At 50.7% G+C, this 24,901-nt stretch overlaps 1 protein-coding gene across 4 annotated transcripts in view; it reads right to left on the bottom strand.

Annotated features, from left to right (window-relative positions):
* Positions 1-24,901, bottom strand: part of PIEZO2 (piezo type mechanosensitive ion channel component 2) — a gene marked incomplete at both ends in the record, with an annotated part of 338,656 nt that overhangs the window by 19,325 nt on the left and 294,430 nt on the right. For 2 of the 4 annotated variants that reach the window (XM_080714289.1, XM_080714288.1), the window contains 9 exons: positions 2,807-3,021; positions 3,122-3,269; positions 5,496-5,628; positions 7,749-8,001; positions 9,433-9,615; positions 14,188-14,446; positions 15,126-15,557; positions 16,978-17,142; positions 23,325-23,491. In XM_080714289.1, the coding sequence (XP_080570415.1) occupies positions 2,807-3,021; positions 3,122-3,269; positions 5,496-5,628; positions 7,749-8,001; positions 9,433-9,615; positions 14,188-14,446; positions 15,126-15,557; positions 16,978-17,142; positions 23,325-23,491 (1,955 nt within the window). The remainder of the gene's footprint in view (positions 1-2,806; positions 3,022-3,121; positions 3,270-5,495; positions 5,629-7,748; positions 8,002-9,432; positions 9,616-14,187; positions 14,447-15,125; positions 15,558-16,977; positions 17,143-23,324; positions 23,492-24,901) is intronic. The other 2 variants (XM_080714290.1, XM_080714291.1) reach the window with 1 other exon arrangement.

Below are 24,901 nucleotides of genomic sequence, written 5' to 3'. Positions count from 1 at the left end.
GCGTGGTGGCGCACGCTTGGAATCCCGGCGCTTGGGAGGCAGAGGCAGGAGGATCGCGCAGCTTCGAAGCCAGCCGCGCGCGCTGGCTTAGGAGACCCTGTTTCCAAATAAAAATGTAAAAAATAGGTCTGGGAGTGTAGCCCGGAGGTAGAAGGGCTTCCAGGAACCCCAGTACCAAAAAATAAAAAATAAAAAAAATAGAAAATAAAAACAATCACCAATTGAATTATTAGGATATAATTGGTACACGGTAAAAGATTGTGTGTGATTAAGTGTTGACTTTATACAAACCCATAAAACCGTAAGACCATCATGCTAGGAAACAGAGTTGTCATTTCCCAAACTTCCTGTCTTCTGAAGGGTTTCTTGAATGTTCTGTAATCCTCTCTTTCTTCTTGACCTCACGCCCCCAGCCAATCTCTGACCAGCCTCCTCTAGCTACAGAGAGTGGTGTTTTCTAAAACTCCATTTTTTTTTGTGGGTCTGGGGATGGAACCCAAGGGCATTCTACCTCCGAGCTACACCCCCAGCCCTAATTTTTATTCTTTATTTTGAAACAGGGTCTCCCTGAGTTGCAGAGGCCTCACTAAGTAGCTGAGGCTGTCCATGAACCGCGATCCTCCTGTCTCAGCCTCCCGAATGCTGGGATTACAAGCGTGCGCCACCACCTCAGGCTCCTTTTTGTGTGTGTGGTATTGGGAATGGAGCCCAGGGGCATTGTTCCTCTGAGCCCCACCCCCAGCCCTAATTTTTAATCTCTTTATTTTTGAAACAGGGTCTCACTGAGTTGCGAAGGGCCTCACTAAGTAGCCGAGGCCGTCTGCAAACTGCAATCCTCTGGTCTCCGCCTCCCCAATGCTGGGATTACAAGCATGTGCCACCGCGTCCGGCCCACCACACCAGGCTCCTTTTACATTTTATTTTGAAGCAGGTAGGTTCTTGATAAGTTGCCGAGGCTGGCCTTGAAGTGGCTATCCTTCTGTCTCAGCCTCCCAAGTCCTGGGATTGTGGGTGTTTGTTTTTTTTATAAATAGAGCCATGCATGTATTGCGATGAGCACCTACTTGGTCAAAAATATTCCTGTTCTGGGGAGAGTGGGAGGCAGCAAGACCTCTTAGAAGGGACAGCTTAGACTGAAATCCGAAGACAGAGAATAAAGTAGAATTTTGGTGGGAGGCCGGGAGGAGAAGGGGCGGGGAGAACTCTGAGGCGTGGGAAGGCGTGGTCCAGTGGGGACCCGAAGCCGACCCCCTGGCTCCCGTGGCATGGGATGGTGAAGGCACGGCCGCCACCTTCGAGCATCTTTCCAGCCCTTCCCCTCCTGTCCTCCGGCCGCCCTCCCTCGCGCTCGCTCACCCTGCCCGAGCCCTTTAACAGCAGCAGTGCTGTGCCCACGGCAGCCATGATGGAGCGCTGCAGGGGCTGCCTGCTTCTCCTACTGAGCCGGGTCCTCGGCAGTGCTTCCCAAGCCCCATAACACGTGACCCCGGGCCTCCCTACCACCATCGCCTCCCCCGGCCTTCTGCAGCCCCTTCAACCCATTACACGGCCTCCACGTTCTCCATCCACTTCTCATCTGACATGTCTCTTGGCCGCTGGCCTTCTGCAGAATGCTCCTAAGACCATCTTTCAGCCTCCCCCGGGGCAAGGCGTAGAGAGGAAGTAGCTGTACCTCCGAGCCACGGCCGCAGCTCCTTCTCCTCTCTTCTTTTTACTTTTTGGAGGTACTGGGGATGGAACCCAGGGGCATTCTACTTCTGAGCAACACCTCCAGCCCTATTTTATTTAATTTACTTATTTTTGTTTTTTTGAGGTACTGCGGATAGAACCCAGGGGCATTCTACCAAGCTGCACTCTCAGCCCTATTTTCTATTCTTTATTTGGAAACAGTGTCTCACTGAGTTGCACAGGGCCTCACTAAGTGGCTGAGGCTGGCTGCGAACCACGATCCTCCTGTCTCAGCCTCCCACATGCTGGGATTCCAAACGTGCACCACCACGCCCGGCTGGCTTTTAAATTTTGAAACAGGGTCATGTTAAGTGGCAAGGGATGGCCTCAAAGTCATCCTCCTCCTGTTCCCGTCTCCCTAGTCCTGGGATCACGGGCGTGTGCCACGTCCCCTGCGCGGCCCTTGACTGTCTGAGACCGGCTGGTCTCACTTGGACTGGTGTTCTCCAGTCCATTCCATTGTCCTGCAGACTCGATAGTTCTGCTCTCCTCTGTGGCGGAGTAAAGCTCCACTGTGCCCCTCTGCCACACTTTGCTATCCACTCCTCTGTCGGCCGATGCCTGGGCCGGTCCTGCAACTTGGCTGTTGTGCATTGTGCTAAGTAAACGCGGACATGCAGAGTTCACTCTAGCATAGAGAGCAAATAGGAGGGAAGAGAACCTCACGGGGAGGAGGAGAGATGGGGAGAGAAAGGAAGGGGGCTGGGGGCAGGGGGAGGGAAGCCAGGGCGGTCTGGGTAAGGAGACAGATCCAGTGCCGCTGAGCACACCCGTGTGTACCACGTGGCCCTCACTGTCATGTACCGGGAGGGAGGAGCCTGGGGAGGGAAGTCGATGTCGTGTGTGCGTATCCTGCACCACTACGAATCCCACCGCGATGGATAATCACAACAGCGAAAAATGAAGACGCAGCACAAGTGACATATTTCAGAAGAGTCAACTCGCACTCGGGTTTGCCCTGGATTTGATTCCCATCTCGACCTTCGTCTGTTCCCAGCGGTGGCCATCACGGCGCCTCTCTTGCTGCCCGTGTGCATGCTGGGAGCAGCGGCTGCGCCAACCGGCCCCGCGGGCTCACCTCTCGGTCACGCCCGGCAGGATGAAGAACATCCAGAAGTGGATTCCAAACACGAGGATGACCTGGAACACGACCTTGCCCAGCACGGTCTTGCGGAGGTACAGCGCGCGGTCCACCACCATCGTTCCGAACTGGATGAGCACCATGACCAGAAAGGGCCCGGGCACCTGGTCCTCCGACAGCGAGGAGGTGATGTCCGCCGCCGCTGAGTGTTTCTGGGGAGGGGACGGCAGGGTGGCGCCTGAGTGGCTTCGGGCAGGACGCAGAGCCACCCTCCCGAAAGGTCAGCGGCGTGCAGAGGCCGGCTCCACCTACCCCGAAGGCCCAGAAGCCGAAGACGATGATGATGAAGTCCACGGTGTCAGCCAGGAACATGAGCACGTACACGTCAGTCACGGCACTGTAGTCTGGGTGGATGAGGTCATAGAAGAACTGTCTGATGGGCACGTATATCTGCAGAGTCCTGAAAAACAGACCCACTCCTATGTCTTCTGAGGGCCGGGGGGAGAACGAGCAGAGAATGACCAGCCCCCTCCTCTGCAATCCAAAAGCCAGGTCCCACCTTCCTCGCTGGGACAGGGTCCTCCTCAGGCACAGAACTTGTGTGAGCTCCCTGCGTGGCAGGTGGAGTGGCCCTCTATCTCCTGATGTCTCTAGCATCCTTTCTGCTGTCTCTGGCATCCTGTCTCCTGATGTGTCTAGCATCCTCTGTCTCCTGATGTCTCTGGGATCCTGTCTCCTGATGTCTCTGGCATCCTGTCTCCTGATGTCTCTGGCATCCTGTCTCCTGATGTGTCTAGCATCCTCTGTCTCCTGATGTTTCTAGCATCCTGTCTCCTGATGTCTCTAGCATCCTGTCTCCTGATGTGTCTAGCATCCTCTGTCTCCTGATGTCTCTGGGATCCTGTCTCCTGATGTCTCTGGCATCCTGTCTCCTGATGTGTCTAGCATCCTCTGTCTCCTGATGTCTTTGGGATCCTGTCTCCTGATGTGTCTAGCATCCTCTGTCTCCTGATGTCTCTGGGATCCTGTCTCCTGATGTCTCTAACATCCTGTCTCCTGATGTCTCTGGCATCCTGTCTCCTGATGTGTCTAGCATCCTCTGTCTCCTGATGTTTCTAGCATCCTGTCTCCTGATGTCTCTAGCATCCTGTCTCCTGATGTCTCTAGCATCCTGTCTCCTGATGTGTCTAGCATCCTCTGTCTCCTGATGTCTCTGGGATCCTGTCTCCTGATGTCTCTGGCATCCTGTCTCCTGATGTGTCTAGCATCCTCTGTCTCCTGATGTCTCTGGGATCCTGTCTCCTGATGTGTCTAGCATCCTGTCTCCTGATGTGTCTAGCATCCTCTGTCGCCTGATGTCTCTGGCATCCTGTCTCCTGATGTGTCTAGCATCCTGTCTCCTGATGTCTCTAGCATCCTGTCTCCTGATGTGTCCAGCATCCTCTGTCTCCTGATGTCTCTGGCATCCTGTCTCCTGATGTCTCTGGCATCCTCTGTCTCCTGATGTGTCTAGCATCCTCTGTCTCCTGATGTCTCTAGCATCTTCTCTCTGCTGATGTTTCTAGCATCCTCTCTGCAGATGTCTCTTTGGCCTGTCATGTTCAAGGCATAATGAGTCAGGGCTGAGACCACAGCCTGCTGCACCTACTCACTGCCCTTGAGGTCCCGAGGAGCTGTGTAACCCTGCATTTTAGTTTCCTCTTTTGTAAAACCAGGATAATATTAAGACTGACACACCTTTGATCCCAGTACTTGGGAGGCTGAGAAAGGAGGATCACAGGTTCGAAGCCAGCCACAGCAATTTAGACAGATCCTCAGCAACTGAGCAGGACCCTGTTAAAAGGGGGGGGGGCTTTTGGTGTAGCTCAGAGGTAGAATGCCCCTGGGTTCAATCTCCAGCACCAAAATAAATAAACAAATGAAATAGTAATGAAGAGCCCGGATGTGTGGACAAGATTAAACACAGAGGGGCTCACGGCTGCACACACTAGGGTCAGGCGCACCTGCTACTTCCGTTTCGGGGTCCTGCGCCTACTATGACTCCTGAGAAGCTGCTTCTGGCCTTCCTGATCTCAGGCCCCTGTGGAGGACGGGCCCTGCTCTGCGCAGAGCCTCTGGCCCAGCCTTTCTGGACCTCTCCGGTGTCCACTCCTTGGACACTCCAACCTCCCACAGGCGGGAGGGGCCTGTGCAGCTTGCCGGGCACCAGCTATTTGATATTAAAGAAACTGGACAAACCATCTCCTGCCAGGAGCCTCTATGCCCTTCTCCGGTCCTTCCAGCTCTAATATCATATTCCTCTCCATCCCGCAGGACTGCACTATAATGGTGCCTGGGGAAATATGTATATACATATATGCATATGTATATCTCTGTCTATATTTCTCTCTCTCTCTCCCTCTCTCTCTACATCCATCTATCTATCTATCTATCTATCTATCTATCTATCTATCTATCATCTATCTATCTATTTATCTATATGCCACCAGCCTTCAATGCCCCTCATCCACTTTGTTTAAATAGATAGTGTGTGGATAAATGCCATGCATATCAGAAGGGGTCACACTTACTGAAATAGAGCTTACAAATGGTACACAATTGGGCCGTGTGGCCCCACAGCTCTTCAGCGCTGGCTTACAGGAACACCAAGCCCGCGCAGACCCCACCACGCGCGCCCGGCACTCACTTCTTGATGGTGAAGGCCTTTGCTTTGACTAAGTTCTCCTGAAGCTTTTCCATGTAGAGCTCCCTTTTGCTTTTTTGCTTAATGCTCAGAACACTGCTTCCCTTTTGGCTGCTGTTACGGGTGCTCGTGCTGCCTGCAAATAACAAGGCGTGAAAAGACACCACGGGACCTAGTGCCGAGAACGGGGGTCGTCAGGAGAAATGCCACAGAAGCCCAGGCCCCACACACGGAGGAGGGATGGCTCCCACCGTTTTAAGGATGGACGTGCACAGATGCCTTTAAGAATCATTACTGACTCTCAGCTTTATTTCCTACCACTGGGGTCTTATTGCAGAAGTCTCTACCAGTGCCTACATGCTGGAGTGCTGGGCCTACATTTCCTAGTAATTGCAAAGTTTTGGGTCTCATTTCCAAGTCTTTGGTCCATCTGGATTTGACTCTTGTGCAGGGTGAGAGGTGGGGGGGGGTCAATTCCATTTGTCTACAAATTGAGAACCAGTTTTCCCGGCATCCTTTGTTGAAAAGGTTGTATTTTTTTCCAATGTATGTTTTTGACTCCTTTATAAAAAGACAACTGCCTGTAAATATGAGGATTTGTTTCTGTATCTTCCGCTATTCCACTGGTTTATGTGTCTGTTTTTGACCAACAGAAACGACCAACAAATATATAGAAAATGTTCAGTATCATTAGCCATCAATTAGGGATTTTATGGAAATGCAAAAAAAACTTCACTGAATTTCTAACCCGTTACAATGACAGTCAAGAATACACACAATACTAAGTGCTGGTGAGGATGTAGAAAAAGAGGAACTCTTGTTCACTCTTGGTGGTCCTGCAAATTAGTATAACCACTGAGGATACCAGTATGGAGGTTCTCAAATGACTAGGAATAGAACTTCTGAATGACCCAGCAATACCACTCCTCATATATATATTTCCAAAGGAACGAAATTCAGAATATTACAGTAACCCATGCATATTCATGGTTAGAGCAGCACAATTCAAATTGTGGAACCGACCTAGGTATCTGTCAACAGATGGATGGGTAAAGAAAATGTGGCATATACACACATGAGGAAAACCTCAGATAAAGAACAAAATTTATCATGAAGAACCCCACATGATGTAAAGCGGGACTAACCATTCCCAGGAAGTCAAGGGTTGTACGTTTTGCTCACAAGCAGGAGTTAGAAAGAAAATAGAAAACAAAATTGGCTTCAGATAAATGAAGACAGAGACCAGAAGATTAACAGAAGAGGGCTGGGGAGAAAGGTGGGAGGGAGAGGGAGACAGAGGAGAAAAGCAGCTGCAACACTGCGTCCCTACACAGGAGGGCAGCACTTACCCTCGCTGCTACGTCTAGGGAGGCAGGAGGAAGGCACGGACGTGCCTGTATCCTCTGAATTGACCCTATGATGTAAGGCATGGACGTGCCTGTATCCTCTGAATTGACCCTATGATGTACAACTGCCCTGCACTCACAGAAGTTAAAACAGAAAGACTGGCTACTGCGTAGTCGGGAATCCGTCCGCTCAACCTGCTTCCCGACTAACGCAGACCTGCGGGGTTTCTGCCCAGTGGAGCCTCTTCTTCACATGCCTATATAACCTTCGTCCCAGGAACAAACATTGGAGAACAGTTTTTCTAGGCTTCGGCTTTTCTAGATGGGATCTGTACTCTTTTTTTCATACCCTAACTTCTCTAAATATAAAACAAGTATAACTTGGGTCGTTAGTTCTGCATCTAAGACAGTTTCTAAGAATGAGCACACACACGTGCATGGCGCACTTCAGACGTGAGCCCCTACACGCCAAGGCTGGTTCTACCCAGAACAGGGACGTCCCCTTCACCACTGCCGGCTGCTCAGTACAAAGCGACACCCAACTTAGGGAACAACTAGACGGTTTGGCCAGACGTCCCCATCGATGTAATCTAAATACTTTTCCAATATCAGTTGTCATTTCTAGCACTCTGGACGTCCTCTGCAGAATGTCTGCATATGAGGCACACACTCTCACATGCCTGACGGCTTCCTGGGTGCCAGGTGGTCTGCCGCCCCACCCACAACTATCTGCATGAGGTCATGAGGTCTCACAGCTGAGACAGGACTTGACTGTGGGTCTGTCTGACTTTAGAGTATTTGAGGCTAAATAATGCTCAAGAAACACCCCTCCCCAGTCCCGCAGGCCCCAGAAACACAGGGCCTTCCGAGGGATCATTCCGGCCCGGGGCGCCCACCGCACGACAGATACCTCTTTTGGACTTGTTTGAGGAGAAGCTGGACCCCGGGGAGACCTGGGGGCTGCTGCCCGGCCGTTTCCTGCGGATGGTGGTCTGCTGCTCGGGGAAGGTCACGTGCACCGACTCCACCGAGGCGGCCAGGTTGATGGACTTGAGGGAGTCCGAGGAGTCCCTTCTGCCGTGGCTGACGGACAGCTCGTCCTCCGAGTCCCCCTTGTCCGTGCCCCCCTCCACCACGTCGTCTTCGTCCCATAAGCCATGGCACTGGGAAGGCAGAGAAATGATAACCAAGGCCACCATAGTTTCGGGCAGGACAGCCGACTCAGTCCTACACTTCCTCCCACAATTGAGAAAGCCGAGGCTGGGCCAGGGGCTTGTCTAGCGCTGTAGGAAGACCCCGGGGCCGTGGTGATGGCGATGCTGACACCTATCTGGCTGTGTAGCTGACAGGGGCAGATGAAGTTTGGCCACGGGAGTACAGATAACATGGGGGGCCCTTGACTAGTCCTTGGCTAAAGGACTTTCCTTCTAGAACATGTCTGTGTGCCCATGACTGGCTCTGAAGAATCGCGCTGTTAGCCATGGATGGACCTGGCCCTGGAGGTGACAGCCCACTGGGCGTGGTGGCGCACACCTGCATTACCAGTACTTAGAAGACTGAGACCAGAAGACCGCAGGCTCAAGGCCAGCCTCAGTGAGTCAGTGAGACCCTGTTTCAAAATTAAATATAAAATAAAAAGGGCTAGGGGTACAGTTCAGAAGTAGAATCATTGTGGCTTCAATCCCTAGCAGCATAAACAATCAAAAAGAACCCAGCTAGTTGCTCACTGAAAGCAAACAGCTTCGCTACAAGAAACTGCCTAAAAGTAATACTTCCAGAAGGTAGAACAAAGTTACATTGGAGATGAGGTAACGGGATCCGTACCAAATTATAGCTTTTTTTTTTTTTTTTTTTTGGCAGGTCTGGAGGTGGAACCCAAGGGCATCCTACCTCTGAGCTACACCCTCTGCTCTATTTTTAAAATTTTCTTTCTTTCTTTATTTTTTTGGTGGTACTGGGGTTCCTGGAAGCCCTTTTACTTCCGGGCTACACTCCCAGACCTATTTTATATTTTTATTTGGAAACAGGGTCTCTTAAGCCAGCGCGGCTGGCTTCGAACGTGAGCGATCCTCCTGTCTCCTCCTCCCAAGCGCAGGGATTACAAGCATGAGCTACCACACCCGGCTTTATTCTTTATTTTGAAACCAGGTCTCACTGAGTTGCAGAGGGCCTCACTAAGCTGAGGCTGTCCATGAACCGCGATCCTCCGGTCTCGGCCTCCCGAATGCTGGGATTGCAAGCGTGCGCCTCCACGCCCGGCTCAAATTATAGCTTTTGTATGGTCTGGCATAGACTACAGGTAGAATTTAGTGTATCAGGCACTAAGACCCTGCACACTGCTCGAGCACGGCCCACCAATGCCATTAATCCTATGTTCAGCCTAGCGTAGAAGTGCTGCAAACTTTCCCCCCAGACGTACTACAAGTGCCATTATGACCATCACCGCGGGGGCAAAGGTCCAATAAATGACTGTAACTACGATTCCTGGTTGCACACAGGCCCATGGGAGGAGGCCTCGCCCGCGGCCCCTGGGTTTCAGGGTCCCCAGGAAGGATGCTCGGGAGGGAGGCCCATCGCCCGCACGCGTGCAGTACCTTCAGGATGGAGCGGTGGAAGAACAGGGCCAGGAGCTGGATGAGGTCATAGAGAACGTAGCCCTCCTTCTTCTCCACGCCGATGATGTTGGGCGGGTGGTACGGCTTATCTTTGTTCAGCTCCACATTCTTATTCCAGGGGAAGAAGCCAAACTGGAAGAAGTACTTGACCACGATCGCCACCTAGCACACGTGCGCGGGAGAAGCAAAGCCGTCGGTCCCTCAGGAGCAGGTGCTAGGGAAACACACCCACCGGGTGGGCCTGATGGTGGGATAGCGCTCAATTCTCTGTGTTGATCCGACCTTGCCGGCCGAGGATGTAACACGATCAGAATCTTACTGACGCAAGTACTTTGGATGGTTGGCGTAGCGAGGCCCTGCGGCGACTCGCCTCGCTGCCCGAGGGACCGCGCGTCCCTCTGCCTTTGACAAACGCTCCTCCATGCTAATTTAATTAGATGGTTAAACAATCATTCAGCTAATAAGATGTGGAGCTTGGGACAAACTTGAAACAGACCTACCACTTTACATATGTGCTACTTTAATTTGTAATCCATATGGCATAACAGGGGTATTTTATTAATATATATTAATTATACAGAATAGAGGGTGTCATTGTATCATACTTATACACACACATATAACCTATTAGATCATTTCTGCCATCTTATTGTCTACTTTTTTGCACAGAAGTGTTTATTCATCTTACATTTGGGGGGTATTGGGAATTAAACCCAGGGGCATTATACCTCTGAGCCACACACAATCCCCTTTTATTTCAGAACCAGGGGCACTCTACCTCCTAGCTACACCCCTAGCCTTAGGTTTTATTCTTTATCTTGAAACCGGGTCTCACTAAGTTGCAGAGGGCCTCACTAAGTAGCTGAGGCTGGCTGCAAACTCGGGTCCTCCTGTCTCAGCCTCCCAAGTACTGGGATTACAAGCGTGCGTCACCACGTGAGGCTACACAAAGCCCCTTTTATTTATGTTAAGTTGCTGAGGTACTCACTGCATTACTGAGGCTGTCCTCAGACCTGAACCTACGATCCTCCCGTCTTAGCCTCCCAAGGCCTGGACTAAGGTACGCACTACCACGCTTGGCTTCCTCTTAAGCTTTGATCATTTCTCGCTCTTATACATTTATTGGTACATCATAATAATACATCCTAGTGCGATTCAGCATGCTGTAAGCACCCAGCACTGGGGTGCTTTCCTCCCCTCTCCCTCCCGTTCCAACTCCCGAGGGCCCCCTTCACGTCAGTGACATTGTTAGTGTCAGCACCATATATGGACGTAGCATTATTGAGCTTTCCTCAAGCCCCTCTACTCCTCCATCTGCTCCTCCTCCTCACCTGCTCCTCCCTCTGCTCCTCCTCCCCATCTGCTCCTCCCTCTGCTCCTCCTCCCCATCTGCTCCTTCCCACCTGCTCCTCCCTCCCCCTCTGCTCCTCCTCCCCATCTGCTCCTCCCTCTGCTCCATCCTCCCCATCTGCTCCTCCCTCTGCTCCTCCCTCTGCTCCTCCTCCCCATCTGCTCCTCCCTCTGCTCCTCCCTCCTGTCTCTCTCCCTGTCCACCTGCTCTCTCTCCTCGTTTACCTGAAGTCCCTTTAGTTCTCTACTTTCTCTCCAGCTTCCACTTACAAGAGAACACACAGGACCCGGCTTTCTGAACTGGCTATCTCACTTAGCCTATTATTCTGTATTTCCATCCATTTTCCTGAAAACGACATCATTTTGTTCTTTATGGCTGAGTTCCATTGTGCGTATATATCCCAACTTCTAATCCGTGTGAAGGACACCTGGGTGGTTCCGCAGTTTGGCTCTGGTAGATTGGCTGCTATTAAAATGGAGATGCATGGGTCGCATAGCTTTTTGACTTTAATTCTTCTGGAAAGAGACCAGGGTGTGTGATAGTCGGGTCATGGTGGCTCCACTGCTCATCTCTTGAGGACTCTCCACAGCGATCTCCATAGTGACTGCACTCATTTACACTCCCACTAACAGTGTGCAAGCGTCCCTATTTCCCCACATCCTCACCAGCATTCACCATCGTTGTACTCTTGGTGACCGCTGTTCCAGGTGTTATGAGAATCTGACAGGTGTCCCGACACTGGAGTGTGCTAGTTAATTATATGCATATAATCGATTTTGATGATTTCTGCTTCTTTATTACCCTCGTACCCACCCTTTCCCTTGACCTCCTTCTTAATAACATTATTAATCTTTCTATATTTATGTTATCACCCCTTGCCTGGATTTTACATATGGAGAGAAATATCCAATACTTTCCTTCTGAGTCTGGCTTCTGGCTTATTTTGCTTAATGTACCGTGTGTGTGTGTGTGTGTGTGTGTGTGTGTGTGTGTGTGTGTGTGTTCTGCCTCCAAGCCACAATCTCAGCCCTCTTTGTTTATTTTTGTTTCTTGTTTTGAAGCAGGGTCTGTTTCTGACACTCATGTTAAGTTGCTGAGGCTGGCCTTGAACCGCCATTGTCTTGCTTCAGCCATTCAAGTCCTAAGATTTCAGGTGTGTGACAACACGCCCGACCAGCATGTGGTTTTGATATATGGTTTTTACTTTCCTTTCTCATGTCTGTTTACCACAACTTGTGAGGCATTGATTAAGAAGCAGGCATATCACCCAGCGTGGCGGGCACGCTTGTCATCCCCGCGCTTTGGGAGGTGGAGACAGGAGGATCGTGCAGGTTCCAAGCCAGCCGTGCTGGTTTAAGAGACCCTGTTTGCAAATAAAAACTATAGAATAGGTCTGGGAGTGTAGCCTGGAGGTAGAAGGGCTTCCAAGAACCCCAGTACCACCAAAAACAAAAAAGGAAAAAAAAAGCAGACATACCTATTTTTACTTCTCTTCGTATTCTCCCGCCTAGTATAGCTCGTGTTTCGGTCGTGCCATTTACAGTATAGAGTGACCTCACATCAGCTCGTTTACCCCTTATTCAGAAAGATGCGGCAGAAAGATGGACAGCCTCAAGTAGGAACACCTTCATTTTTAAAACAAAGGCTGTACTAGTAGCTCTCATTCACCCTTCACGTTCCTGGTGCGCCTGCCCCTCATCCCCCTACTCTCCTCTCTCTCTCCTCCTTTTTACTGCTGGGAAATGAACCTTTGAGCAAGAGCCCTAACTCTTTTTATTTTTATTTTTTTGAAGCAGGGTCTTGCTCAGTTGCTGAGACTGGCCTCAAACCTGCAACCCTCTTCCCTTAGGCGCTCAAGTCCTGGGATGCCGGATTTTTTTTTTTTTTTTTTTTTTGGTGGTACTGGGGTTCCTGGAAGCCCTTCTACCTCCAGGCTACACTCCCAGACCTATTTTATATTTTTGAAACAGGGTCTCTTAAGCCAGCACGGCTGGCTTCGAACCTGCGCGATCCTCCTGTCTCCGCCTCCCAAGCGCGGGGATTACAAGCGTGCGCCACCACGCCCGGTCTGGGATGCCGGATGTGTACCTCCTCTAGGCTCCCTCACAGAGCGCAGTACTGGGGAGTGGTACCCACGGCCAGCAGGAAGCCACTTATGTCCAGGGGTAACATAATGAACGCAACGTTCAGGACGGTGACTCAGGCAAGACTGTGATGGACAGGTAGATGAAAGTGATGGGCGCACACTTGCCTCTACATTGAATGTTCATGAAGGAAAGATGACATGTGCCCTACCAATACTCAGAACTACTTTTGAGATGATTTACTACACAACCTTGCTTTAATTTGGTGGTTGAATTACCTTTAAACCTACACATGCCCCAAGTTATCACTGTGCTTTAAGAAGCAATCACTGAGCTGTGGGGAGGTACACACCTGTAACCCCAATACTTGGGAAGCTGAGATAGGATGTTTTCAGGTTCAAGGTCAGCTTCAGTGACTTACCAGACCCTTAGCAACTTAGTGAAACCCTGTTTCAAAATAAAAATAAAAATAAAAACAGCTGGGGTTGCGGCCCTGGGTTCAATCCTCATAACTGCTCCCTATGCCCTAACAAATCAGCAATCCTAGCGCCATTCAAATGAAGCTTTCCTTGTGAGTCAGTGCGGGAAATCAGCCTTCTTCACAAACCTAAGGACTCAAGGAAGGTGGGAACCCGTGACAGCATCTAGAAGCTTCCCTCCCACTCCTGTGGCCATTTTAACGGGACCGTGTGCTCTCCGTATTTAATAGGACAAGATGGAAACTCAGATCCACGTGACTGCGCAGGCGCCTCGGCCGTCACACAGGACGAGAACGGCTTCTCTGCTGTTGAGATTTTTGTGTATTCACAGAATTCTGTGTCAAGGTATATGGAAAACGATGTTTCGGATTAAAAGTGTTTGTTGCTTTAATTTTCTTTTTTTTTTTGGCTACTAGGGATTGAACCCAAGGCCATTCTACCTGCAAGCTATATCCCCAGCCCTTTTGGAAAACAGGGTCCCTAAGTTCCTGACACTGGTCTGGAACCTGCTTTATTTCATTTACAAATTCCGTGTCTGTAACCTGAGTGCATGCTGGCACCGGGCCGATCCTGCAGAGTCTGTTACTGCCTTCACAGGTAACACCGGAGGCCTGGCAACCGGGCTTTGAAAGCCTCCCCGGGTTTTCAAAAGCGCTCACCTGCTGACTTCAGGCCAGGAACCTCTTTGGGGGGGGAGGGGGGCTGAGCGCCTGCCAGGGAGCTGGGAGCCTGGGAAACATTCAGAACCGCCAGAGCTGGGTCAGGATGGCGGCGGGCCTGGGTGACCACGCAGCTCCGCAGAGATGCTGCCGCCACCTACCTCGGTGTAGACGATAGCCATCATCCAGAAACGGCGGCTGGGCCGGGGCACCGACAGCATGGCCCAGAGGAAGATGAGCACCGGCAGCAGCAGGGTGAGCATGGAGGCCGACACCATGTGGTTGAGGATAATCACGAAGTAACACACCATCTCCGAGCGGGCCACCAGCGTGTTGTACATGGCGTAGAACAGCAGCAGGAAGCGGGGCTGGCCCACGTAGAACTTCTCAGACTCCTCCAGCTCGCTGTCGTAGAACATCCTGCGAGAACAGGGCCCCGTGAGACGCGGCCTCCGGGTCTCCGCGTTGCTGGACCTCGTTCGACACGACCTGGCTGCCCGGCCCGTCAACCCGGGTCCGATCTCTACGGTTTTTCTGGGTCCGATCTGCTATGGGCTGAGTATCCCCGGTCAAAATGCTTGAGACTGGAAATGTCTTGATTTTGGCCTCCCTGCCTGCACACTGAGCTGTCTCGAGACTGGGACCAAATCTGAAAGCAGCATCCCGGCATGTTTCATATACACCTTAAACACACCAGCAGCCCGAGTGTAATTTTCTGCGGTGTTTTACATAATTTTGTGCAAGAAACAAAGTTCCATGGTCTGAGATGATCCCTTTCTTGCACTCATAAAATTTCAGATTTCGGAGCGTTTTGGTATAGGGACACTCAACCTGGGTGAGTGAGGCTATTTTTTTTTTTTGGCCTGGGGATTGAATCCAGGGGCATTTTACCTCTGAGCTACACATCTTGCCCTATTTTATCACTGATTTTGAGACAAGGTCTTGCTAAGTCACTGAGGGCCTCGCTAAACTGGGGAGGCTGGTCTCAAACCTAAGATCCTCCTGTCTCAGCCGCCCAGGTATAGAGATTACAGGTGAGCGCCGGCAGGTGAGCCTGCACGCAGATGGGTTTCCCAGAGCCCGCTGCAGGGGGGCTTACTTGTTGAGCAGCAGCTCGCTGGCCGTCAGCTCATGGGTGAGGGGCGGCAGGATGCTGGACTCCAGCCGGTCCGTGCGGCTGTCGTCGGGGCTGACCACCATGTGGTTCTTGCCCGCAGAGCCGTCCTGCGAGGCAAAGGACAGGCGCTCGAAGCTGACGGCTTTGCTGTAGGAGGGCGGCACCTCCACGTCTCCATCCTCAGTGGAGAACTGCGGCAGCTCCTCCTCCGGAGTGAGGCCGGCGTCCTCCGGCTCCGCGTCGTACTCGGCCTCAAAGTCCTCCTCCCTGTCCCCGAGCTCGGGCAGCGGGCCCACAGCCTCCTCTTCCACCTCGGCCTCCACCTCCTCGGCCTCCACCTCCTCGGCCTCCACCTCCTCGATGGTTTCTGTGGTCCCCTGGCGCGAGTACAGCATGGTGCACTGCGTGGGTTCGCTGTCAGGAGAGAAGGAGGGCGCGGAGCCCTGGTCTCAGCACCCACACACCTGGGTGCCTCCCCGGGCCCCAGACCTCCCAGTCAAAACACCAGGCATGGGAGGAGATGCGGTCCCCGCGCGTCCCCCTGCATCCCGCCTGCCTTGTTCCTGCAGGGCACTCATTCCGGGTTGGCAGAGACCATAGGCAGCAGGCTGTGGGCACACGCAGCTCACTGGTAAAACCGAGGGAGTCACGGCTCTCAGGTGCAGAGGTACAGAGGCTGGCGAGTCACAGCGCAGGCGCAGAAGCCGGCTCTGCACCGAGGTCTTAGGACAGAGGTAAGAGCTGGGCTACCGGCTCACCTGCTGTCCGATCAGCCAAGCCCGCTGCGGCCGCGCATTTCCACAGGGCGTGCTCTGCCACCGGCCGCCAGGGGAGGACGGCAGTGACTAAATACCGCCCAGGTGAACAGACGCCCCTGCTCTGGCCCTCGCCTCTCATTTTGATTCCGTGGTCTCTTCCTCTTGGGCGTCTAGGACGTTTATGGTTCTCACCGTCCCGGCCGCCCACAGCCGTGTCTCGATGAGTTCTTCCAAGGCCCCGCAGCTGACTGCTCCACCCCAGGGTTTACCCTGGTCTTTCACTTCCCAGAAATCCTCTTGTCTCAGCCTCCCAAGGACTGGAATTACAAGCTGTGCCATGGCACTGGGCACGTAAATGATTCCAAAAGCCAATGTTGCACTCGTTTGTAATGTGGCACTCGTTTGTAATTCCAGCATTTGGGAGGTTGAGACCGGAGGATCGCTGTTCGCGGACAGCCTCAGCTACTTAGCGAGGCCCTCTGCAACACAGTGAGACCCTGTTTCAAAATAAAGAATCAAAAATAGGGCTGAGGGTGTAGCTCGGAGGTAGAATGCCCCTGGGTTCCATCCCCAGTACTGAAAAAAAAAAACCCAATGGTAAAATAGATTCTGACCTTAATGTTAGTTATGCAAATAAAACATAGATTACTCTGTATGAGTGTCACATGATCATATAATGACGGTTTTTCAGACTCCTTGTCTACTACGTATATACATCTGGTAAAATAACAAGGCAAATTTTTCTGCCTTTCCTGAGATTTTTCCCCTGTGAGGATTGCCCAGAAAACCAAACGTAGTTAACATTCCGTGTCTTTGAAAATACAGAGCGTGGAATGCTTCAAAAATGGAGGATAACGCTCACAATACGGATTTTGAAGAAATTCCTAACAGACAAAACAGCTCGCGGAATGGCGTCCGGGAACAGCTGCGTCTCAGAGGGGGCAGCGCTCATGCTTTTGTTAGTCATGCAAGTCCTCAAAAATCGCAAAGAAAAACCACACGCATCCAAGAACGTCTGTGTGCAAGACCAGAGTGCAAGGGGGCCAGGGCGGAAGGAGCATGCACGAGGTAGGCACCTGGACGCCAGGCTGCCGCTGTCAGCAGACGAGGACATGTCCAGGCTGAGCATTTTGCGGAGCCTAGGCCGAGCACGCTCGCTCGTCCTAGGAACGGGGTCTGGTCCGTCTAAGTCATCGAGGGTGGACTGCCTTGAGAGCAGCATGGTTGCTTCCGTGTAGCAGCTAGCAGCGCAAAGTTACAGAAACACAAGGTTAGGACGCCAGAGGAGTCAGGTCACACGCGGCTCCGATGGCCACGCGGCAGGCAGCTAACCGCACACCACGCCTGCGCCCCGCGAGGCTCCGGGCAGGGAGCTGAGGAATGGCAGGTCCCAAGAAAACTCACCCCAGGCAGAATGTACATAGTCAGGACTTTGCAACCAGGATTTCTTTTTCCGGTACTGGGGATGGAAGCCAGGGGCATTCTACCTCCAAGCTACACCCCCAGCCCTATTTTTTTATTCTTGTTTTTTGAAACAAGGTCTCACTGAGTTGCAAAGAGCCTCACTAAGTAGCAGGGGCTGGCTGCGAACCGCAGTCCTCCTATCTCAGCCTCCCAGATGCTGGGATGACAAGCGTGCGCCACCACGCTGGGCTTGTTTTTAAATAATTGAAGAGAAGATGCTTTGTTTGGAACCATAGTCCTGAGTTCACTGGTGGTACTTATTAACTCAACTGAAAAAGCAGAAATAAGTGCTTATACAATTTGCAAAACACAGGGTCTCTAACGGAGAGAATCTCAGGGTGACGCAATACACTGAAGCCCCGCCCATTTCTGGAGTGATATTCAGTCAAGCCAAACCAGCTGCCTCGCAAGGGAAGAGATGCTGGTTTGATATGAACTGGATATCAACCGACATAGAACATTAAAACAAAACACTACGAAGACAGTAACAAAGGCAATCTAGCGATGACAGGTTCATTTTGTCTGTTAACGTTTCTTTTGCTTAACCCTCATCCCAGGTCATGTTTCAGGTCTGGCGGCTGCTCTAGGAAGCGAACCCGTTGACTAGTCTCCTAGGCCCTAGTGGGACAGCGAGCGGAGAGCGGGTAACGCCCCACCGCAGGGACCACGGCGGCGGCTCTTAGAGGGGTCCTCGAATGACAGCCTCCTTTGTGTCTGGGAATACAACTAATGTTCTCACAGCAACTTCAGAAGTCAACCATGAAAATGGAAGTTGGACATTTTTACGTGTGGATTTGCAGAAGATGATGACTGTCCATCAACAGAATCACAGATTCACTTGCTAGACGGCGCCCACTCCCCGCTCTAAGGTAACGGTGCGCTGCTTGTCAGCAGGGCTGTGCGGGGTGGGCCGCGCGGGAGGGCGGGCCTCTTGGTCCACACCTGTCCCCAAGCCCTGGGTGTCAGCAGGGACCTCTCCTGGGGGACACTGTTGCTGCCCTGGGCATTTGCAAGTCTTCCTGGAGACTGTGGTGTAGACCATTTCCTGGCTGGGGATTTATTATTTTTTAAAATTATTATTATTATTATTTTGGTGGTACTGGGGTTCCTGGAAGCACTTCTACCTCCGGGCTACACTCCCAGACCTATTTTATATTTTTGAAACAGGGTCTCTTACTCCAGCGCGGCTGGCTTTGAACCTGCGCCATCCTCCTGTCTCCGCCTCCCAAGCGCGGGGATGACAAGCGTGCCCACCACGCCCGGCTGGCTGGGGATTTAAAAGCCTTAAAGTAGGGAGACTGGGAGTGGGGCTCAGCCATGGAGAAGGCGATTCTGTGAGCTTGTTCATTTAACCCTCGGCACGATGGCCGTCCGGGCCCTGCCCTTTCTTCATGTTAAACGCCAGAGTAAAAAATGCCCTGGAAACCAATTTGACAGCTCTGGTTTCCTAGCAACTTTACTAATCTATTGAGTGTTCTGCGCTTTGGGGGTATTTTGAATTTGCTCAAGAGCAATTGATGGATTTAAGTATCTCTTCACGTAACATTTTGAATCATGGGCGTGGGTTTGTATCTGTAATCTTGACTCAGATGCAAAGGCACTTACGTGATTTTAATTTTACCAGACTTTCTCCTGCCTTTTCTTGTTTTCCCACCTAAGTTTTGATTCATAATATTTAGTTAATTTTTTAACTGGGTATGCTGCAAACTGGTATATAGTTAGAACCACTAGTACAGGAATCATGTATGCTCATTTTCTGGAAAAATTATTTTTAATTTCCTTTCTGATGTCTTTTTTTATCCCTTTGATTCAAAGTTCAATCAGGAACCAGCTATCCTCAAGCCTGCGTATAATACTTAGAAACTCTATGAAACCCTTAACAGCGCAAGGAATAGACTGATGCCTGCCCACCTTCGGGAGATGGTGTGGAATACATGGAATTTCGAGAGCCTCCTGCTGCTGACCATGACAGATGGAGAAAGAAAGGCCAAAATCAGGGGGACGAGTAACAGCAGTCTACCATGAAACGAGGGAAGAAGGAAGGCCAGGGGACAAAGCGCTGGAGACAATATCACAAGTCACATTAAGGGCAGAACATGTTCTTGAAAAGAGACGTAAGGTATAAGAATTGAACTAGAGCGTATGCACGTCTGGAACTATCTTCTCCATGTGGGAGGAAGTAATCCCAGATAAACATGAGCATCACTTTCAGTTCAGCAAACCAGAGTGTCTGAAAGTTTTTATCTGGGAATTCAAAAAGTAAACAATAGTTTGGAACAGACCCTTTCCATACGCCATTGCAGAGCGGCACTGCCCAAAGCTGAAGGCCGGAGACATTTGTGACGTAAAGCAGAAATGAATGAATGAATGAATGAATGAATGAATGAAATGCCATTTGGAAAATGTAAACTTAGAGGATCTCAGCATATACTCCACCCTAACGCCTCCATCTTTGCAAAACTAGTCACTCATGGGGAAAAGTTTCCTTCCTTCCTTCCTTCCTTCCATTTTTCTTTTTTTTTGCAGTACTAGGGAGGATTCAATCCATGGGAATTCTACTGCCAAGCTACACCACCAGCCCTATATTTTATTCTTTTTATTTTGAAACGAGGTCTCACTAAGTTGCAGAGGGCCCCACTAAGTAGCTGAGGCTGGCCGCGAACCCGAATCCTCGTCTCGGCCCCCCAAGTACTGGGATCACAAGCGTGCGCCACCACGCCCGGCTGAGCGGGTTCTCTGAAACGCGTAGGTTTTGAAACTTTTCGATTCCTCAGCTTACCTCCACCCACTCCTTAACTAGGAAGCATCGTGAGCTGGTGCCCGGCGTCCCCGTGACATTCAGACACGGCTCACCTGCCCCGGCCCCGCCGCACGCCTGCGCCACTGGCTGCTGCTGTTCTGGTGCACGGGGCGCACCCAGGGCATTGTGCGCGCCCAGTACGCGCTGACACTGAGCTATCCCCCAGACAGCCCTTGCTCAGTAGGCGAGAACTACCATGAGGCAAATCGGGAGGCGTAAGGGCTTAGGAGGGATGGGGGTACACAGGGATTTTATTTTTGGCATTAAAATGAATGAGAGACGGAAGAAAACTGCTCAATTATGCTGATTTGCAGATACAGCGAGACTCATTGCACCAAGAACACACTGAAGGGTGGTAGCTTCCACGTAAACTAATCACAAAAAGTCAAAATAAACCACAAGGTAAACATTGACTTTCTGTCTCAACAAAGTGTGTCAAGGAGAAGACGAACGCTTCCCTTTCAAGATTAAATTGTAGGATGGTTTTCAGAAGACACACAGAGGTACTGTTAACAAACTCACCGATTCAAGGATATCATTGTACGTTTTCTCTTTTGGTATTACTAATGGTTTAGGAAATTAGGGATTAAGAAATGTCCATATACTTGGGAAGAAAGAGACTGAAAAAGTTTAATTACAGTGATGTACTTTCTAATAATCAATCACTTTATTTTAGGAATTAAAAAAAATCTTAGAATCCCAATTAGAAAATAATTTGACCTTGAAATCTTTAGGGAGTTATGCCCTAAGTGTTTCCTGGTCTCACAAAAATATATAATAGCTGAATTTGAAAATTATGAATTAGTAAAGATTATTCCTAAATTAAAGAAAAACATAATTTCTTTCATTATCCCTGAAAGGACTAAAAGAATCAATACCTATTTTGGGAGGACGGTAAAGAATATAGCTATTCAGTTTTATCTGTATAAATGTTATATTTAAGTCAATATATGTATGATCAACACACACACACACTCACACACACACACACACACACACACACACACACACATATATATATATATATATATATTTTTTTTTTCAGAACTGGGGATTGAACTTAAAGGCATTCTACCTCCAAGATATACCCCCATTCCTATTTTTAAAAATTCTTTATTTTGAAACAGGGCCTCACTTAGTTGCAGAGGGCCTCAATAGGTAGTTAAGGCTGACCATGAATCTGGATCCTCCTGTCTCAGCCTCCAAGCACTGGGATTTCAACATGTATATTTTAAAAATTAAAATGAAGCCGGGCGTGGTGGCGCACGCTTGTAATCCCAGCGCTTGGGAGGCTGAGACAGGAGGATCGCACAGGTTCGAAGCCAGCCTCAGCTACTCAGTGAGGCTCTCAGCAGCTTAGTGAGACCCTGTTTCCAAATAAGATATAAAATAGGTCTGAGAGTGTAGCCCAGAGGTAGAAAAGTCCCTGGGTTCTACCCCCAGTACCAAAAAAAAAAAAAAAATTAAAATGAGACTTTACATACATATTTCAAAACTTGAGTTTTTACTAATATGTATAGTATAATAAATATCTTTTCATACCAATAAATATACTCTGTAACAATAGATAATTTTTTTTCTGATACTAGGGATTGAACCCAGGGGAATTTTACCTTTAAGCTATACCCCTCATCCATTTTAATTTTTTTTAAATTTTGAAACAGGGTCTTGCTAAGTTACTGAGGCTGGCCTCAAACCTGTGACCCTCCTATCTCAGACCTTCCAAGCACTGGATGACAGGTGTGCACCTCTACACCCTAATAATAGATAATTATTGAGCAGTAGAAAGACTAGGTCAAATTAGCCAGGCTCAAACACAGCAATTCAGCCACAGTTCAAAACAGTGCCTCCTGATAAAGGACAAAAGCTTAAGCACCTCGTCTCACTCAGATCGCAGTTTCACTTTCCAGCTTCTATTTTGGGTTTGGTATTTATAAAACGGCCTCCGTCCCCTCGCCCATTTGGTGTGCAAATCCATCATGATTCCTGCGGGACATGTGCTTCTCCAGGCCGTAGGCACCTCTTCAGAGTATGCAGCCGCACTCAAGAGCAATCAGAGATCTAGGCTCGCAGGTGGAAGGCGGCATCTCTTCTGACCTCCATGCAGATGTGTTAGGGGCAGAGGCTTATCTCAGATCTTATGTGTTAGGGGCAGAGGCTTATCTCAGATCTTCTTCCCGCTCTCCAACCACTTGGCGGAGCCCTTTTCTTTACGTGTCTGTCCCAAAATTGAGCTCTGGGTCTGGCCTATAGTAGGTGCCTGTTAGCACGTTTAACAACTATAATAAACACCCGGGAGTCTCTAGCTAACCACCAAAGCCACACCATTTTCCTCTGGACAGAGACTTTGACTCAGAGGCTAGCCCAGGAGAATGCAGCTACCTAGAATGCCAGGACACAGGGGTCTGAGGCTTTTCTGGGATAGGCTGTAAATTGGCTTGGGATGCCAGGAAGAGTCAACAGGAGACAAAGTACCCTGATGGTCTATAGGTTGGGTTCTGAGCTTAGCCTCGTGATTTTGGAGGCTGGGTCTGCTTTTGCAGATTTCCCAGCTACGTGACTTTGAGTACCTTCCTTAACCTCTCTGACATTGAATTCCGGCTTTGTCGAACAGAGGTGACAGCGGTGCACTGGCCCTGGCAGATGCGCAAACCATGGCCACCTTCAGCTCTGGCCACCTGCCAATCCTGTTGCAAAACAAGCTGTGCGGCCCTAAAACCCAGACAAGACAGACGCTAACAGAGAAAATTCTGGAGATTTGATTCTAAATCTTAAAGTATCACTTGTGAAAGACAAAGATGGAGACTGGCAGAGAAGAAGGCGGATCCCGGGGCAGAGGTTGCTTTGTGGGGCCATTTTGAAAGGGATTGGTAAGGACCACTTAGAGCCGCGTCCAGCTCGGAGCTCTCGACACGTGTGCGTGAAGTACGCAAGTACCTCTGCTTCCCGACGGTTGACACCTGCTTGTTTGTGGTGGGGGCTAGGTGAGGGAGGGCACTGGCCTCTGACCTTGCCGTACGGATGGAAGTCACCTGCAAGGTGGCTGGGCCCCCACGCAAGCCTTTGGTTACATTTCACTTCATTCAGACATCACAGTCAATGGCGTTCATCGCTTTCCCCTCTGTCGGAAACAAACCCACCGTTCAGAAGGTGAAATACCTGGAGATGCTGTCATGGGAGTCTAAGCTGTCCATCCTGTGGGCTGTCTGGGCCCCCGAGGCGGCCCCGGGGTGCTCGTCGATCGTGTCCAGCCCCGACTCTCTGGAGAGGTTCATCATGTGGTTCTGGTAGTACATGTGGATACTCTCCCGTGTAGGAACGTTGCCCTGCAGGGAGGGACACTGTCACGTCCCGTGGGGGAGTCGCCCGGCCCGTCTCAGCACCGACCACCCTCAGCACTGTGTGCAGCCGATGCACGTGGGGTCACCACCGTGCCTCGATCTCCCTGGTCCTTCTAAACAAGACGCCCCTTTCTACAGACACGCGATTTCGCTAAAGCAGAGTAACGTTCCAGAGAGGGATGATCATTTTTAACTACAATCCGTAAACCACACAGGACTACTGTAGACTGTGTTATCCTGCTCAATGTTTCCTATAAGAAATTTCAGATCAAATGTCCCAGACTAATGCTACAATCCTCTGTAGGACGCAGCAAAGTCTAAACACCGAGGAGAGGATAAACAATGAAGACGGCTGTCGTTTTCTCAGGTCTGTGCCCGTGTGTGTCGCGTGTGCGTGTCTGTGTGTGCATGTGTGTGTGTGCGTGTGTGTCTGTGTGCGTGTGTGTCTGTGTGTGTGTCTGTGTGCGTGTGTGTCTGTGTGTGCGTGTGTGCGTGTGTGTCTGTGTGTGCATGTGTGTGTGTGCGTGTGTGTCTGTGTGTGTGTGCGTGTCTGTGTGCGTGTGTGTCTGTGTGTGTCTGTGTGTGTGTGCGTGTGTGTGCGTGTGTGTCTGTGTGTGCATGTGTGTGCATGTGTGTGCGTGTGTGTCTGTGTGTGCGTGTGTGTGTCTGTGCCCGTGTGTGCATGTGTGTGTCCGTGTGTGCATGTGCGTGTCTGTGTGTGCGTGTGTGCATGTGTGTGCGTGTGTGTCTGTGTGTGCGTGTGCGTGTCTGTGTGTGTGCGTGTCTGTGTGTGTGTCTGTGCCCATGTGTGTCATGTGTGTGTATGTGTGTGCGCGTGTGTGTCTGTGTGCGCGCGCGTGTGTCTGTGCTCATGCGTGTCGTGTGTGTGTGTCTGTGTGCGTGTGTGTCTGTGTGTGCGTGTGTGTCGTGTGCGTGTGCGTGTCTGTGTGTGCGTGTGTGTGCGTGTGTGTCTGTGTGTGCGTGTGTGTGCGTGTGTGTGTCTGTGTGTGTGCGTGTGTGTGTCTGTGCCCATGTGTGTCATGTGTGTGTGCGCGCGTGTGTCTGTGCCCATGTGTGTCATGTGTGTGTATGTGTGCGTGTGTGTCTGTGTGTGCGTGTGTGTGTCTCTGTGTGCGCGTGTGTGTGTCTGTGCCCATGCGTGTCGTGTGTGTGTCTGTGTCTGTGTGTGCGTGTGTGTGTCTCTGTGTGTGCGCACGTGTGTGTCTGTGCCCATGCGTGTCGTGTGTGTGTGTGTGTCTCTGTGTGTGTGCGTGTCTGTGCATGTGCGTCTGTGTGTCTGTGTGTGCGCGCGTGTGTGTCTGTGCCCACGTGTGTCGTGTGTGTCATGTGTGTGTCTGTGTGTGCGTGTGCATGTGTGTGTCGTGTGTGTGTGCG

Source organism: Muscardinus avellanarius, assembly GCF_963383645.1.
Source record: "Muscardinus avellanarius genome assembly, chromosome: 17".
In the NCBI taxonomy this organism is placed as follows: Eukaryota; Metazoa; Chordata; class Mammalia; order Rodentia; family Gliridae; genus Muscardinus; species Muscardinus avellanarius.
This window is presented reverse-complemented; position numbering and strand designations above follow the sequence as displayed.